The 15,858-nt window shown below is 59.7% G+C and overlaps 1 protein-coding gene across 1 annotated transcript in view; it reads right to left on the bottom strand.

Moving 5' to 3' along the window:
* Window positions 1-1,196: 1,196 nt before the first annotated feature.
* The window catches only part of FANCG (FA complementation group G), a 19,025-nt gene continuing 4,363 nt past the window's right edge, over window positions 1,197-15,858 (bottom strand). The window contains 13 exon segments of the mRNA XM_043547304.1: window positions 1,197-1,265; window positions 3,155-3,372; window positions 3,765-3,929; window positions 4,649-4,689; window positions 5,032-5,372; window positions 5,725-5,791; window positions 6,102-6,262; window positions 7,136-7,282; window positions 8,299-8,429; window positions 10,424-10,577; window positions 11,916-12,109; window positions 12,794-12,925; window positions 14,199-14,289. Of these exon segments, the coding sequence (XP_043403239.1) occupies window positions 1,197-1,265; window positions 3,155-3,372; window positions 3,765-3,929; window positions 4,649-4,689; window positions 5,032-5,372; window positions 5,725-5,791; window positions 6,102-6,262; window positions 7,136-7,282; window positions 8,299-8,429; window positions 10,424-10,577; window positions 11,916-12,109; window positions 12,794-12,925; window positions 14,199-14,289 (1,911 nt within the window).

Genomic DNA, 15,858 nt, shown 5'->3' with positions numbered 1-15,858 from the left:
CCCCCCCTCTTCCCTCCTCCTCTCCTGATTGGACAGGCTGCATACTCCCTCCCAGAGACCCCCTGACTCAGGAGACTCAGACCCTGCAGCTAGGGACACCCTCCTACAGCCCTCTGCCTTCTCAACTCACCAAGCAGAGATCTCCTCCGCAACTCCCCACACAGACCCTGTATGGCGCCACAGAGAGCTCCTGCCCCATACTGGAGATCAGCCCACCAAGCACACAGAGCATCTGCCTTGTGATTACACATGGAGCTGATCCTCTTCTCCATGCCAGACCCTTCCCCACCCCCCTTAAATAGCCCCCCAGGGCAGCTAGGTCTGACCTCTCTTCTCCCCACAGCCCAGGCCCAGCATGGGCCGATGCAGAGCCATATCTGAACAGACCCCCTCCTGCCCTGGCCTGACAATCCAGCCGGCACAGCCCTGGCCTCCCTGGTCCACAAGCTCCCACCTCCATTGTGACATTCACTGAAGAGAACATGGATACCCTGCCCCCGCCTCTCTCCGCTGAGACATTTCTAAGCTGCCTTCACCCTGGGAACTGCTCCCCCCCTGCAGCCCCTGGGTGCAGCGTAGTTGGAGGAAGCTGCTTCGGCTCAGACAGAAAGGCAGTGGGGGAGCTTGGTGCCAGGAACGCCCACGTGTAGTGCCGGCTCTGGTGCCAGGACACAAGAGGGTAACCGCCAGCAGGGAACAGGGGTTAGCAATACAGATTGCCCTGTCTACACCAGGTGACATGTTAAAACACACCTTTTCTCCTACGGTAGGCGTGGCCCCATGGATCCAGCACGCAGGCAGCCCCACTCTCCACGGCGAGGGGACACGGAGGCAGGAGGCTCCTGCCATTCCCGACAGTGCCAGGGCAAGCACCCTGCAGCACACAATGCTTCGCTCTTAATGTATACAGTCCAGGAGAGGGTTAGAAGAGTGCGTAAGCCGAACACACCGGGGCTTGGCCTGCTCCCACTTCCTTTTTATTACAAAAAATAGCTTCATTGTGCTTCAGTGCCTTGGCTAGGAAGAGTTCTTCTGCCCAAGGGCAAGCCAGAGTCCCGGGAAAGCCTCCAGAGCCTAAGGCCGTCCTGCTGCCCTCTGCAGGGAAGGAGATTTTAGCCGTTGCATGACTGTGGGGAGGGAGACGGGGATGGCTCTAAGGATCCTGGCCACTGGTCCTCAGATAGTCCTGCAGATTCCTAGCAAGAGACTCATCATGTGGGAGGTTCACCGGCTTTAGACACGACACCAGGTACAACGGGTAGGGCCTGAAAGAGACCAGGGGACTGGTTAGGGAGAAAGGCCTATTTGGGTACTATAAGAAAGGACAGCTGGCGGGAGAGTGACAACAGCTGGGATCACAGACACCCCCGTGAGCTACGTGCAGAGACAGCAACAGTTGGCTTCTGAAGCCTGCCCGAGGCACTGGAACCTACCCAGAGCAGCATTCCAGTCTGAGCTGCCTCCGGAGAAGGGTGCTGGGCAGGAGAAAATTCCTAGCACCAGGTTCATCCCACACCACTTTGTCCAAACTCCTTAGCCCCAGGGCAGGAGCTGCTTCAGGTCAGACAGCGGCCCGGGGGCAAGAGGTAATTCTGGCTTCATCCCATACTCCATCCTCTCCTAGCCAGGGCTGGCGACACAGGCCATGGCCACACTACAATAAAGGTGTTTTTAACATGTTAAAATCCTAGTGCCGACAAGGCAGCCGTTGTTTTAGCTTGTGCTAGTGGGTGGAGATAAACCATACCGGGGAGTGTAGAGTTCACCACCAGCAACAGGTTAGAATTACAACTTGGGCTGTCAACAGTAGGATCTTAACGCATGGTAAAAACAGCCCTTTTCCCAGTGAGGACAAGGCTGTACAGGCTGTGGGGATTCCGGAGGATGGACGAGGGAAACAGGGGGTGTTATTTGCAGGGTTCACAGATTCCAAGGACAGAAGAAACCACTATGATCTAGTCTTGACCTCCTGTAGAACACAAGCCAGAGAGCATCCCCCAGATAATTCCTAGGTCAGAGCTTTTAAAGAAACATCTGATCTTGATTTAAAAAGTGCCAGTGATGGGGAATCCCTCCCCCATCCCTTTGTAAATTGCTCCAGGGGTATGTCCCCTCAGTTAGAAATAAGGGACAGCTTTTCAGTGTGATTGTGTCTAGCTTCAACGACCAGTGATCAAACCATGTTTGACTTCTTTCTGCGAGACTGAGGAACCCAGCATTACAGATTTGCTCCCCAGGTAGGTTCTTATAGACTGATCCAGTCACCCCTTAACCTTCCCCTTGTGAAGCTAAGCAGACTGAGCCTCGCTATAAGGCAGGATTTCCAACCCTTTCATCGTTCTTGTGGCTTTTCTCTGTTCCCACTACAATTTACCAAGCTCCTTTACGAACAGCGAGCAGCAGAACTGGATCTGAAATCACTGAGATCCGGCTTGAAATGAAGCTGAGCTTCAGGGTCCCCAGCAGGGATGGCACTAAGGTTTTGGCTGTCAGGCCCCACTCCCTGTTCCACAAGGAATCCCATGCTCTGCTGGACCCTCCCGCCTGCGGACTGACTCTCTTTCCTACCTATGGGCTCCATGCCAACTCCCTCCTCTCAGCCCATAGACACGCCCTCCTGAAATCCGCCTGCTGACTTCAAGTCCAACAGGGCAAAAAGACAAGAAAGCAGCAGGTCCCATATTAGCCCAGAGTGGAGGTGGGATCAGGAAGGTTTGGGGCTCACTCCATGCTCTGCTGCAAGAAATCCACCCTGACCTGGCCCTCAAGTTCCCTTAGAGCCAGCCGGTTCCCAGGTGTCAGTCCAGGGCTAACACGCTGCTCCTCTGGGCTCTCAGGGGAGGGTTAGCTGGGCAGTAACAATCGAGGCCAGTGACACAGCCTGGCATCGATGGTCTGGAGCCACCCGTGTGAGCATTGCTAGGCGTCAGAGCTGAACACAGCAGGTGGATGGGCTGCAGCATCCCTTTGTCTGCAAGGGGTCTCGCTGGGAAATGACTGCCCCGATGCTGTGCAGTGGGCTCAACTCTGCCCCCACCTCCTGTGCCCGGCAAGCGTTGGAGGACTCGTCTGCAGGTGTGGCCCAGACAGGCGCTGAGGCCCAGAACCACGAGTGGGGCAAGGCCTTAGTCTATACCAGCTGCCTTAGTGCCACACAGCGCTTTGGTTACTTCAACCCGCTGTTCTGGAGCTAGCGCCTTGGCCTAGCACCAGCCGCAGCCACCAAGCACCTTACACACCTCCCCGCTGCTTCCTGCTGTCCATCTGCTGGGGCAGCATCCGCGTGGACCTTCTGCCAGAGAGCAGCAGCTTCCTGTCGTCGGTTCAGCTTCCACAGAACTTGCAGCAGGTAAGAGGTGGCAGCAGGGTCACCTGCAACACAGAGGGACCTCAGCCAACACCGGGGACTGCACAGATTAGAGGGAGTCCAGTGGGGGTTTCTGAACCATCCAGGAGGCTGAGAGCCAGGAGGGGCACAGCTGTGTGGCAGGGAGCCTTTCCCAGCTGGGTCACTGGCCCAAAATTCCCCCTAGGGCTGACAGGCCAGCACCTTTCACCAGGACAGAGTTTGCCATAGAAACCAAAGGCACTCTGGTGTATTCAGCCAGTCCTGGTCTGGCTGGGTTAGAGGCGGCCTTGCTGAATGGCACTGCAGCTTGGAGGGAACCCAGGGGATTGTCAAACCAGTTCCAAGTTCCAGTGGGAGCGCATCACCATCTATGGAAGCCCCAGCCCCGCCCCCCAGCAATACAAGCCTCTGGTACCTGGGCAAACTTGCAAACTGTGCTGGAAATTCATCAAAGCTTCTTTGTCCCGACCCAGCTCCTGGAACTGGGAGCCTCGTCCGAGGAGAGCTAGCAACCTGATCTTCTGGAGCACCTTTGCCTCGGGCAGGGCCTCTGCCATCTCCTCACCGATATGGATGCTGGCTGGCATGGAGAGAACACCCCACACGTGGCTGTGGTGTCCGCTGGGCACCGCTCCCCATATCCCCAAGTTGGCAGCACTGGCCTGTGAATATTTCCAACTCCCCCACCCCTTTGAAAGCTCTGCTGGGAGGGCAGCACTGGCTCCCAGCTGAACGCTGTGCAGCAAAAAGGCTTCCACTGTAGATCTTAACGGGCAAGAGGCTGGGGTCACAGGGAGGCCTGTCTAAGAGACTGTGCAGGGGACCTCCCTAAAGGACATTAAAGTTTTCAGTCAGCCTGACTGAAGATCCCTTCCCTGCACAGATCCTACAGGGATGGAGGCAAATTAGGACCAAGCCACAATTATCTCATAACCCCGCTAATTCTCCAGAAAAAGCCACTTAAAGACCAAACCCAAATCCCCATGTCTCCTCAATCTACAGCTGTTGAACTGTCATTAGGGGGTGGTGTGAGAACACAGGCAAAGGGCAGAGCTGAGCTGAGCTTCCCCAGCCCTGTCCCATCAGCCAGTCTCTGCCAGTGCTCCAGAGCAGATCATGGCTCAGGGCAAGGAGACAGGTACTTTCCTGCCGGGCATGGAGCCTTGTTTAATCCCCCTATTGCTACTGAGCGTTACCATGGCGCTTTCCACGTTCAGAGCCCCGGACAGGTACTAGCCAGCCCCCAGGCTGGTCCCTCCCATGCAGGAACTGCAGCGGGCAGGCTGGGCTGTACTGTACCTGCACTCACGAGCTGGACTCTCAGGAGGACATTAAGGCACCTGCAGGAGAAAGGTCAAAATCATTTCAGTGCCGTTTCCCGGAAAGGAAGGTCACATCAAAGCCACGTGTGGCCCCAGCCCAGTGTGAGTGTGCTACAGCCGACACTGCTGAGCTCTATGCTGCCCAGAGCCACTGGACGGGGGGCCCCTGCACCCCACACCCTGCAACACGGGCCCCGTCTGCAACTGGCCCCACGGCTCCCCTCCACGGCAGGGAGGCTACCTGCCCATGGGAAGGGCTCTCAAGCTGCACTCTGCTTCATGCTAGCCAACTGCCCCATCAGGCTCCAAGCTTAGCCCTTGGTTGCCATCTGGGCTCCCCCTGCCGGCAGATGGAGTCACCTGGTAAACCGTGTTATGGCTTCCTTGCTCTCCCCCAGCTTGGTCCAAGCCCGGCCCTGGTGCAGATATGCAGCCGCCCTCCACACGATACAGCGCAGGCTCTCTTTCTGCTGGGGCGGGATGCCAGGTGAAGGGGAGCCGGCCCTCCCTGGCACCTCCCCTCCAGCACCGGAGTCCAATTCGATCCGCAGCGTCTCTGGGATCAGGTCATCCGTTCGACTGATGATCTCCTCGCACACAGCTATGGCATCCTGGTACCTCCCAAGCTGCTCCAGGGCAGACGCAGCTTCCAGGAACACCTCCGGGATCCTGGGCAGAGCTGACCTGCCATGCAGGGGCACCTGAGCAGCGAGAGCAAAAGCATCACCCTCAGCACCCGCAACGACACCCAAATTTAGAGTTCAGCTTGAAAACATGGGGGCTCCCCCATGTACTGTGTGGGTGAGCTCCCCACCACACGATCCATTCCATGCCGCCTCTCGAACCCCAGGCCAGGCCGTTAGCCTTTACTCTGCGGCTCGGGGTGCCCTCCAGGGAGAGGTGGGGGCTCTGTCCCTGCAGAGATTCCGGGACAGGTAGAGGAGACGCTAGCTGGAGGAATGGAGGGAGCTGCCCTGACGAATCCCAGGGAGTCCTCGGATGGGAACCCAGTCACCCCAACACACCATGCGGATTCCTTCCCAAGAGGCTTACCTGGTGCTGCGGCCCCTCCTGCAGCAGAGCCAGAAGATCCAGGTAATGCTCCACTGCCTCACCCACCCTGCGACAGAGAGCGACGTGAGGAGGTACCTCAGGCTGCCAGGGAGCAGCCTGGCCTTTGGGGGACAGGGAAGACCCCAAGGAGAGCAGCAGCTAGCAGGCCCAGGACTGACGAGTTCCAGAGAGCTGTGCAGGCAGCCTCCTGCTTGACTCTAGCCAGTGGTACTGGTCCCCGTGCGGAGGGCAGAGCCTGCACGGGGGAACTGCTGCTCCATCACCACCCAGACACATGGGTGATGCTGAACGGGGGTTTACCTGGGTGCCCAGAGAAGGGAGGGTCCCAGGTGAGCAGGGGGTGGGGAGTGCTTTACCTGCCAGCCTGGAGGCATCGCTGCGCCAGCAGGTACTTCACTTCCGACGGGTGGCTGCGGCTGAACATGGATGCCAGGGCCGGGGTGTGAACAAGGAGCTCCGTTCGGATTAGAAAGCAAGGATCGATGGAGACAGCCTCCTGAGCGGGGGTCTCCAGAGCCTGCACGGGTGGGGGGGAAGAAACAGACCACATGGTAGATCCCTGCTGGCACTCCCAGGGAGCTGCAGTCAAGTCCACCTACAGACATCCCAGTCCAGCCAGTCTATATCGCTCACTGCTCCTGCACCATCCCCTGAAGGGCTTCTCTCAACCTCCCACCCGCTGAACTGCAGCCACCTCTGGGGTGGAGAACAGACGCCAGCGCCGCAGCGTGGAGAGAACGGGGGATCTCTAAGAGCCACGCAGAGCAGAGAGAATTAAACATCCGTGCTCCCGGAGCAGCATAGAACAGTTTCTCCCCTCGGAAGGGCGGTGGGACTAGTCAGCCCTGTCCCGTGTTGTCAGGAGCTCGGGAAAGATGTCTTCAGTCCCACATTTGCACTTAGTTAATTTTCCAACTCCTGATTTTTAATCGTCTACTAAGTGCCCAGTGAGACCCCCGCGCTACACGTGCCCCCTCACCACCACACACCTGCCACTGAAAGGAGTGCTCACTGGGCACTGAACTGTCACCTCCCGTCAATCAGCTTCCTATTTAATACACTTGGTGAGGTGTACCTTGCTCCTGCGGCTGGTCCAACAGCCCAACCCTTGGTTACCCAGCACTGGCCAGTGTCCACCTGATGAGCAGGGTGCATCAAGCAGCAGGGCTCTTGCATTTCTAACCGGGGTGCTGGAGGCCCAGCTTGCCTGAGATGATGCCTGGAGCAGCCACCACTGGGCTGTGAGTGGCCTGACTGACCCTGCCCCGCCGCAGGGGTAGAGTTCACGTTGGAGGTGGGGGGTGCTGGAGGCTCTGCCCAGGCACAGCTGGACCAGAGACATCAGTGCAGCCACCTGGCTTGTGATGCTTCCCCTTGGGAACAGACAAACCTTGTACAGCAGAGCCAGGGCCTCCAACTCTGCGTCCGTCTCCCCCAGCTGGCGGTACACCAGCGCCGCCTGGGACAGGGCAGAGAGGCACTGGAAATCCACCTGCAGCGCCCGCTTCAAGTGCTGAAGAGCCGTCTGAGGCTTGCCCTGGGGGCGGGAGAGAATCACACACAGCATGATCAGTCACTGCTGACATGGCTGGAATATCACCTGGAAAAGAACATTCCAGGAAACCTGATCACTGCCTGAGGTCACCCTGCCCCCAAAGACCAGGGAGACCGGAATCAGAGAGGCCCAGAGCAGCAGCCAAGCTGGGCATGGAGAGCTAGGGGAGGGTCTCTGGCCAGGCAGTGCTGGCTAACCTGCACCCTTCCCACTGCAGGGCAGCAATCACCTCCTGGGGCTGGAAACCGAAGCCCAGCCACCTGGCACTCTAGTTTCTCGGCCAGACCTGCTATCTAGGACACATCCCTGGTCAGGCAACACCTCCCGCCGCCTCCCCCACCCCTGCCACTCCCTTTGCCGCACACCCCTCTGCAGATCAGGACACATCCCAGTGGTGTCAGCCAGGCTAGACGGCACGGTGAGGACCCAGTTCTTGCACCCACCAAGAACAGCGATGAAGCTTTCCAGGATGGATTTGGGGCAGTAAGCACCAGATTCTCTAAAGTCACATCCTATCTCCTCCACTCTGCCCCCACCTCCAGCCCCACTGCTGCCCCTGGGCTCAGCACCACAGACGTCACTGGTGCTCAGCACTTTTCAGGATCAGGGTTTTTGTAAGCTTCCACACTGCCCTGTGGTGTGGGCCTCCCTCCCTGCCCCGCTGTGCCACTCTCCGCCCTCTGCTTTCCAACCCCTTGGACTGCACTGCCTCAGCCCTGGGCTCACACTTTCCTGCTCAGTGACAAGCAGCCCACCCCATGCAGCTCCCCAGGGCAGGAAGAATCAGAACAGGTTTGTCCTTCAAAATGAGAGACCCATGGGGCAGGGACCCGATTCTGCAGTGATGAGGGCCATGCAAGCACCCAAGACTCGGTCACTTTGAGCTGTTCTGCTTGTCAGTCCATCTCCCGTCAGTCACTCTCCTTGGGGCGATGGAGGCACTGGCTCTTGTACCCTCCCTGCCCCGTGCTGCAGGGAGACAGGTGCCAGCTTGTTACCATTTGCTGAGTGCAGCAGCCGATGCAGGTGTAGATCTGGGCCAGGACCCTCTTGGAGCAGAACCCGGATGCAGCTGCCTGGAGCAGGGAGAGGGCTGCAGGGAGATTCCCAGCCTCCAGGCCCTGCAAACCTGAAACACACACACAAAACATTCTCTGCGCTCCATCTTCTTCACCCGCTCTAGGCTCTGCTGTTCACGCTATCCCACGGGCCTGGAACGGCACCGTGACCAGCACCCCCTGCACCCCTCTCATCTGGTCCCATGTAGCATTCCTGCTTCAGTGACCCTCCCTAATCAGTGCATGACTCACACCATGTTATACCCGTCTGTGGCATACCCTGCCATTGCCATGGGACTGACCTCCCCTGACCCGCGCAGCACCATGCACATGATATGGGAACATCACTGCCATTGTGCCAAGAGCCAGACAGGCTGGGCAGGGGCGTACCAATCCCCGGAGGATTCATATTCCCCTGCAGAGCCTTAGCCGAGATGCCGCTAGGGAGCAGGCAGGCAGGGTCAGCCAGGACTGTGCTGGGGCTCGGGGTGAGAGCTGAAGCCTACAGCTCGGTGGGATCATTCTGATTCTGGTCTCCAGTCCTGCCCCTTTCTCAGTCACTAACTCAAAGGCTCCACTTGCGTCTGGGCCACTGGCCAGAAACACACCTCGGGACAGTCATTTATTGTGATCTATTTACGCTAGGCATCCCTCCTGCCTGGGCACTACCCCACCTGCCTGAAACTGCCTCCCAATTAACATTTGTCCCACACCCTTCCTTTCTTCCTGAGGGCACAGACACCTGGGAATTTTCCAGCTATAAATGCTAACCCCCCAGCAGTGCTGGGTTTCCTGGGCCTCTGGCCAGGAGCTCCACAGGGAACGGACTCTGCTGGGAGTCTGGCATGTTTTATTCAGTGCCACATGTGACAACACCGACTACCTCCCTTGCTAGCCGTCTCAAACCTCCCTCCCGACTCTTTCAGGTACCAGGTGGAACTCTGCCCTTGGGCCCAGTAGGGTTACCTCTGCTCTGCTAGGACTTGGAATACACAAAGGGAAAGTCATCTGCATCCTCCTGGGGGGGTGGGGGTGGGGGGGCGCGGCGGCAGTGGAGAGGACAGACCACAGCATTAAATAAGCTGGCTGCTTAGAGTGGAGCATGGCATGCTGGGACATGTAGTTCTCCCTATCTGTTTAACGCACAGAGGCACTGCCATCAGTTGGCTGCCCCCAGGGTCAGCAGTGGGAAGGGCACTCTCTGAGCAGTACCAATGAGGAGTCCGGTGGCACTTTAAAGACTAACAGATTTATTTGGGCATAAGCTTTCAGGTCTTTAAGGTGCCACCGGACTCCTTGTTTTTGTGGATACAGACTAACACGGCGACCCCCTGACACTTGACACCTCTGAGCAGTGTGATACTCACCTCCTAGGGAGCTCCAAGGACTGTCAGGACAGGGAGCAAGCAAGAGGCCTGACCAAGGTAGGACAAGGCTCCAATCACACTGCAGTGAAATTTAGCCAAGAAGCTGCAAAGCTGGCGCCCAGGTGCACTGTAACCCATTCTGAACTCACCGTGAGCCCCCTGCTAGCCTTCTGCCTGATAGGGAGTCCTTTCTCATCCCCGGCAGGGCTGAAGAATGGGGCACTGGGGGCAGGCATATGGGGCGGCCCTTGATGCTGCAGGGCAGGGCTGAGCCAAGACAGGGAGTGAGTCACGGGGTAGATGGGGGGAGGGCCCCATGACACTGCAGGGCAGGGCTGAGCCGGGGAGTGAGTCACGAAGGGACACAGGGAGCCCTTGTGATGTTGCAGGGCAGGGCTGAGCCAGGAATTGAAGTAGGGAATTTACATGCATATCTGAGAAGATATTGGCATTTATTGTTCAACTCTAACTCAAATAAGAACATGAAGGGCAGGAAACACATTTCCTTCTGGAGCAAGGCTGGTCGCTCAGCTCCTGCACCCACCCCCAGGGAAGGGAATGGCTGAGGGAACTCCAGCTGGTGACGGCACAGTGCTGGCAGGCTCGGATGGCAGTAGGGCCAGGAGGGTGGCTGGCACTGAAAGGGGAGGAGCAGCAGAAGCATTCCTGGGGCTGGAGAAGGCACCCTCTAACCATACCTTGCAGGAAGGCAGCTGAGGTCCATAGTATCTCTTTCAAGTCCTTGGTGCTCTGCACCACGAGGGGCGATGTGTCCCCCTCAACAGGCACACTCCATGCCTTGAGAAGTGCAAGGAGCTCGTTCTCACCTCCGTGGGCAGACGGCAGCGGGCCCTGCAAAAGGCACGGGACAGAGATCATCAGCGGATTACTCAGCACTGGAGGCACCAATCCCTGGGACCAGAGAAAGAGCAGGTCTGGGGGGCTGTATTGTGCCTCTTGAGCCGTTAGACTGCGAGCTCCATGTGCCCGGACCACACCCCACAGCAACCTCCCTCTAGCCTCTTTCCTGCAGCGATTCTCACTTGCTCTGGCAGCAGCAAGCTTCTTCCCACCTCCTGCTGCACTAGATGAAACCAACGGTCCCATTAGTCTGGTATCCTGCCTCCCTGCCCCGGATGAGTTCAGTGTGCTTTCCCCTAGCACACCAGCATGCATGTGCAATCCATTCAGAACATGAGAGAATCCCAGAGGAGAGATCCTTTGTTCCACGAGCCCTGTGTGTGTGAGATACCCAGACTCCCCAGCTCACCCCTGTTGACACAGCCCTTCTGCTGGAAGAACAGCCCTCACTGCCTTTCCAATCAGCAGGAGACAGTTACGTCTGAATAAGTCAGCAACTCACTCGCTACAGAAGCTGCAGGTCTGCTTATGAACTTCCCTTCCAGTTTGCTTGGCGATCCTGCCAGGAATCTCACTGTGCTGGGTGTTAAATAGCTCCCTTCTGCTGTGGGCTCATGAGAGCCATTCAGTGCGCTTCGGGCATTAGGAGAAAGTTCTAGTACCAGTGAGAGAATTATTCATGCTGAATGGGGAGTGCATTGATGGGCTTGGGTCTTTCGTTGACACAGCACTTCATGCTGGATGGTTTTAGGACAAATATTTATACCAACTCGGCACCCTCTCACAGACCTCTGGGCATATATTTAGCCCTGCACAGATACTGTTCTAGCGTATGCTACAGCCACTCAGAACTCACTGTAACAGCAGAAAATCAAACTCAGATCCTCTTGGTCCGAACACAGACCCCTAGCACTTGGACTAGTTGTGCACAGGTTCTGATCTCAACATGCAGGTCTGAGACCGTCCCAGACAGGGTGGAATACACACCTGGCCAGCTCATAGGAGTGACATGGGTAACCAGATTCACGCTCCTGGGTACCAAGTGATACCTGCAAGGGACAGAATGGAATCCTTCCCCTCCAGTATGGGCAGCATCACATTAGTGCTCAGGTGCTATATGGGGGGCGGGATTTAAGCTTTCCTCTAAAGCATCAGGTACTGGCCACTATGTGATTCAGGATATGAGAAGAGAGGGACCCATGGCACAGTGCAGTACAGCAAATCTTCCGTACACCAGCTAGGCAGTCAGCAGCTAGGTCCCTGCCCCAGCACTGATCCTCTGGGGAGAAGTGCAGTACAAGTACCTGGAGAGAGGCCATATGGCGTTACCTTGGTGTCACTCAGGAGCCGGAAGAGACCAGTGACGCTCCCCAGGCAGTTTGCTGCCAGCCACACCGCCCCCTGCAGAGCACCTAGTCGATGCAGAGGCGCGCACAGCTCTTCTGTGGTCACATCCTGCAACACTTTCTGCCAGAGCTCCTCTGTGCTGAGATCCTGCCCAGACACCCCGCAAGCCTCCAGCACTAGAAGAGGAAAACAGCCACAGGACCATGGGTCAGTCTGCTCAAGGACTGATCCCGTTCCAGCGGCTTGACAGAGCCTTAGCAAAAGAGAGGCCCTGCCAGGAGCAGTGCAAGCTCCATTGGCTCTAGGAGAGGCACAGAAGAGCTTTCTACCTGCTACGGTCCGGAGGAAGAGAACCCCAAACGGAGAGAGAGGAACAAGGGCTCTCCCATGCAGGCACTGAGGAATCAAGGGTGCTCACATCATCAACAATCTGCTGTATCCCAGCCCCCAGAGTCAAAGCCGCCACATTAGCTTTGCTGACTCCTGCTATACACGCACGTCTGCCAAGAGGGAACACGCTTGAATGCTATCGGAGTCCCTCCCCTGAATTTCAGCCCATTTCTCTTATGTTCCCCCAATCCCAAATCGCTGTAAGTCAATTAGTAACACTTCTGTTTTCGCTGTGCTACTCTCTCGGGCTCTTCGGGTTTTTTAAGCTTTTCTGTTCCCCTTTGAAACTCCAAGTCTCCAGACTCCAGCACACACAGAGCACTGCAGCTGCTACCTTCACTCACCCCTAGCCTCAAACAGCTGCCAATGCTACTCATACGACGGCCCAGAGCAATCCATCATCCCTCCCCGGCCTTGCTCCAGCTAACCCAGTGACCTTGCCTCTCAGACACATGGGGCATTTTCCTTACCCCTAATGAGCCCATGGTTGAGTCTTTCTGCTTCTCCCTCGACGAGGCCATCCGACTCACTAACAGCAAAAAGCAGGGAGTTGTAGAGGACAGTCAGCTCCAGAGAGAGGCTGGGGAGAGCAGCCGGCAGCCCTGCAGTTAGAGACCAATGCAACAAGAGGCTCGCTGGATGCATGAAGGGCGTACCAAACAGCAATCCCCATGGAAGATCTCCTCAGGCTGCCCTGCACCGGCAATTGACACTTCCTGCTCTGGTTCCCCATACACCGCCTCAGCCCTAGAACCGCACAGCGGGGACAGCATCGGGCAGGTCTGCGGGCGCAGGTTACCGCCAGCAGCTGGAAGGGTCAGGCGGCCTGCGGGCGCAGGTTACCGCCAGCAGCTGGAAGGGTCAGGCGGCCTGCGGGCGCAGGTTACCGCCAGCAGCTGGAAGGGTCAGGCGGCCTGCGGGCGCAGGTTACCGCCAGCAGCTGGAAGGGTCAGGCGGCCTGCGGGCGCAGGTTACCGCCAGCAGCTGGAAGGGTCAGGCGGCCTGCGGGCGCAGGTTACCGCCAGCAGCTGGAAGGGTCAGGCGGCCTGCGGGCGCAGGTTACCGCCAGCAGCTGGAAGGGTCAGGCGGCCTGCGGGCGCAGGTTACCGCCAGCAGCTGGAAGGGTCAGGCGGCCTGCGGGCGCAGGTTACCGCCAGCAGCTGGAAGGGTCAGGCGGCCTGCGGGCGCAGGTTACCGCCAGCAGCTGGAAGGGTCAGGCGGCCTGCGGGCGCAGGTTACCGCCAGCAGCTGGAAGGGTCAGGCGGCCTGCGGGCGCAGGTTACCGCCAGCAGCTGGAAGGGTCAGGCGGTCTGACCATGCCTCCCCAGCTGGTTAGGTATTCCGGGGGCTTGGTGCTCCAGGACAAAAATTAGAGTCCTTTCAGCTACTCTAGCAGAGCATGGCTGGTGGCGGGGCCTCCCTGGGGTGGGTGATCGTTTCCGCACCGTCTGGCCAGCGGCGCTGTAGGGTGGCACTGGCCCTGGGGCAGCCGGGGGACTTACTGCCAAGAGCGACCGGCTCTGCTGTCTGCCACGACCCCTTGCTCCTTCCCGGACACACGCACTCCGCAGGAAACCCGCCCCCGGGCACGCCCTGGGCACCAGCCCGGCCCCAGCGACGGGAGCCACCAGCCCGGCGCCCCGGCCGCCCGGCACCCGCCGCAGCCACACGCTCTGCCGGGGCGGCCAGGCGCAGGGGCCGCGGACTCCAGGGCAGGTGTCCCCCGCGGCTGGGGCCGGGGCCGGCCCGCCTGGGCTCAGCGGCGGGGCAGGGTCCGCGCGGGGCCGGGGACGCCCCCCCCGGGGCAGGCGGGGAGGGAGGCGGGGCCCGCGGGCCGGCGGCGGGTGCGGAGCCCCCGGGCGGGGCCCGGCCTACCTTGGATCTTGCGGAGCAGCGAGTCGAAGGCGAGTCGGCAGCGCCGCGCCGCCTGCTGCGCCGCGCGCCCGGGGCCCGAGGAGCGGCTGGCCTGCAAGGAGGGAAGCCGCGGTCAGGGTCTCCCCGCCGGCCGAGCCCCGCAGCCCGCCCCGGCCCGGCCCGGCCCCCGCGCCCCGGCCCCGACCCGCCGGCCCCCGGCCCCCGCGCCCCGGGCCTACCCGCCAGCCCCCGGCCAGCCCGTCGTTCTCCTCCGTCCACGCGCGCAGGCTGCCGGCCCCCGCGGGGGCCTCGCGCCGGGCCCGCTTCGAGCCGCGGGGCCGGCTCCGCTCGCCGGAGCGCGCCCGGCCGCGGGGATGGAGCCTCTGCGCCATCTCCCGCTCGGCCACGCCCCCTCGCCGCGGATTGGCCCCCGCGCGCGGGGCCGGAAGCGGGGATTGGCGAAGGGGGCCGGAAGCGCCGGTTGCTAAGGGAGCGGCGAAGCGGATGATTTGACGTGGCTCCGGCGCGAGCTGTCACGGGCGGGGGCGGGGTACGGTGGCCGAGGGGAGCCCAACCCCCTCCCGGCCCCGGCTTCGAGCGCATGACGCGGGCTGGGTGGGCGCGGGTCGGGCTCCGCCTCTCCCCTGGCTGCGGTGTGTGCAGCGCCGAGCCCCGTTCCCGCCCCTCTTGCAGCACGTTGGGGGGAGGCTGGGGCGCTACAGGTGCAGCCTCCAAGAAACACGTGCGGGGCCCCCCGGCTCCAGGCTGCACCTGGAGCCCCCGCTTGCTGCGAATGACCCGCTCCCGCCGAGCCCCTGCCCGGGCTAAGGGGGGGCCCCGGCCGCCCCGAGGGGGCTCGTGCCCGGCTACGAACGGGGCCACGGGGGCGCTGGGGCGGGCACACGGCGCTGCCCCCCCCCCCCAGTTTGCCAAGCGGCTGCCGTGCACCGGCTGCCCCGCGAAGCGCCCGCCCGCTGGCAGGGGGCTGCCCCGCTCCCGCCCCACACACCGACAGAGCCCCGCTCCACTGGGCAGCTCACGCTTTATTTGCAACCAGCCGTTTTGCCGCAGCTCGGACCCAGACCAGCTCCCCCCGGCCCCTGCTCGCGTCCAGTCTTTCACCGTCCGTGCGCCCGGCAGGGAGGCTGGCGGGCAGCAGCCGGGCTGGGCTCAGAAACCAGGCACGGGTTACCCAACTCGGATTGAGGTCGGAGAAGCAGCATCCAAACTCCCAAAGCAAATCTTCCCCACCCCCTAACCATTACATAATTAAACAAGAACCGTTATTAAGTAGCTTCTAGCTCCTTCACGGAGGATCTCAATGCATTTTACAGACAACTCAGCCTGGCAATACCCTGCTCAGGTAGGTCAGTATTATCCCAATTTTAGGCAAACGGAGACACAAGAAGTGAAACCATTTGCCCAAGATCATAGCAAGTCAGTCCCAGAGCTGAAAAGAGACCACAGCCTTCCCACTTCCCCTTCCTCTGTTGGGAGCACTCACCACCTCTGTCTCATGACTGGAGTTGTCCAGAGGTGATGCTTTTAGACGGACTGCTGCCAGTTTGCCCCCTCGAGGCTCTGTTATAAATCTCAACTCACTGGCAGAGACTCCACAGCCTCTTCCCCCTGGCAGGCGGAGTGGCTCCCGTGGAAAGAAAAGTGACAATCAGACCCGCAG

The sequence above is a fragment of the Chelonia mydas genome, chromosome 5 (genome assembly GCF_015237465.2).
Source record: "Chelonia mydas isolate rCheMyd1 chromosome 5, rCheMyd1.pri.v2, whole genome shotgun sequence".
NCBI classification, from domain to species: Eukaryota; Metazoa; Chordata; order Testudines; family Cheloniidae; genus Chelonia; species Chelonia mydas.
Note: the sequence above shows the minus strand (reverse complement) of the source record. Positions and strands in the feature narration are given on the sequence as shown.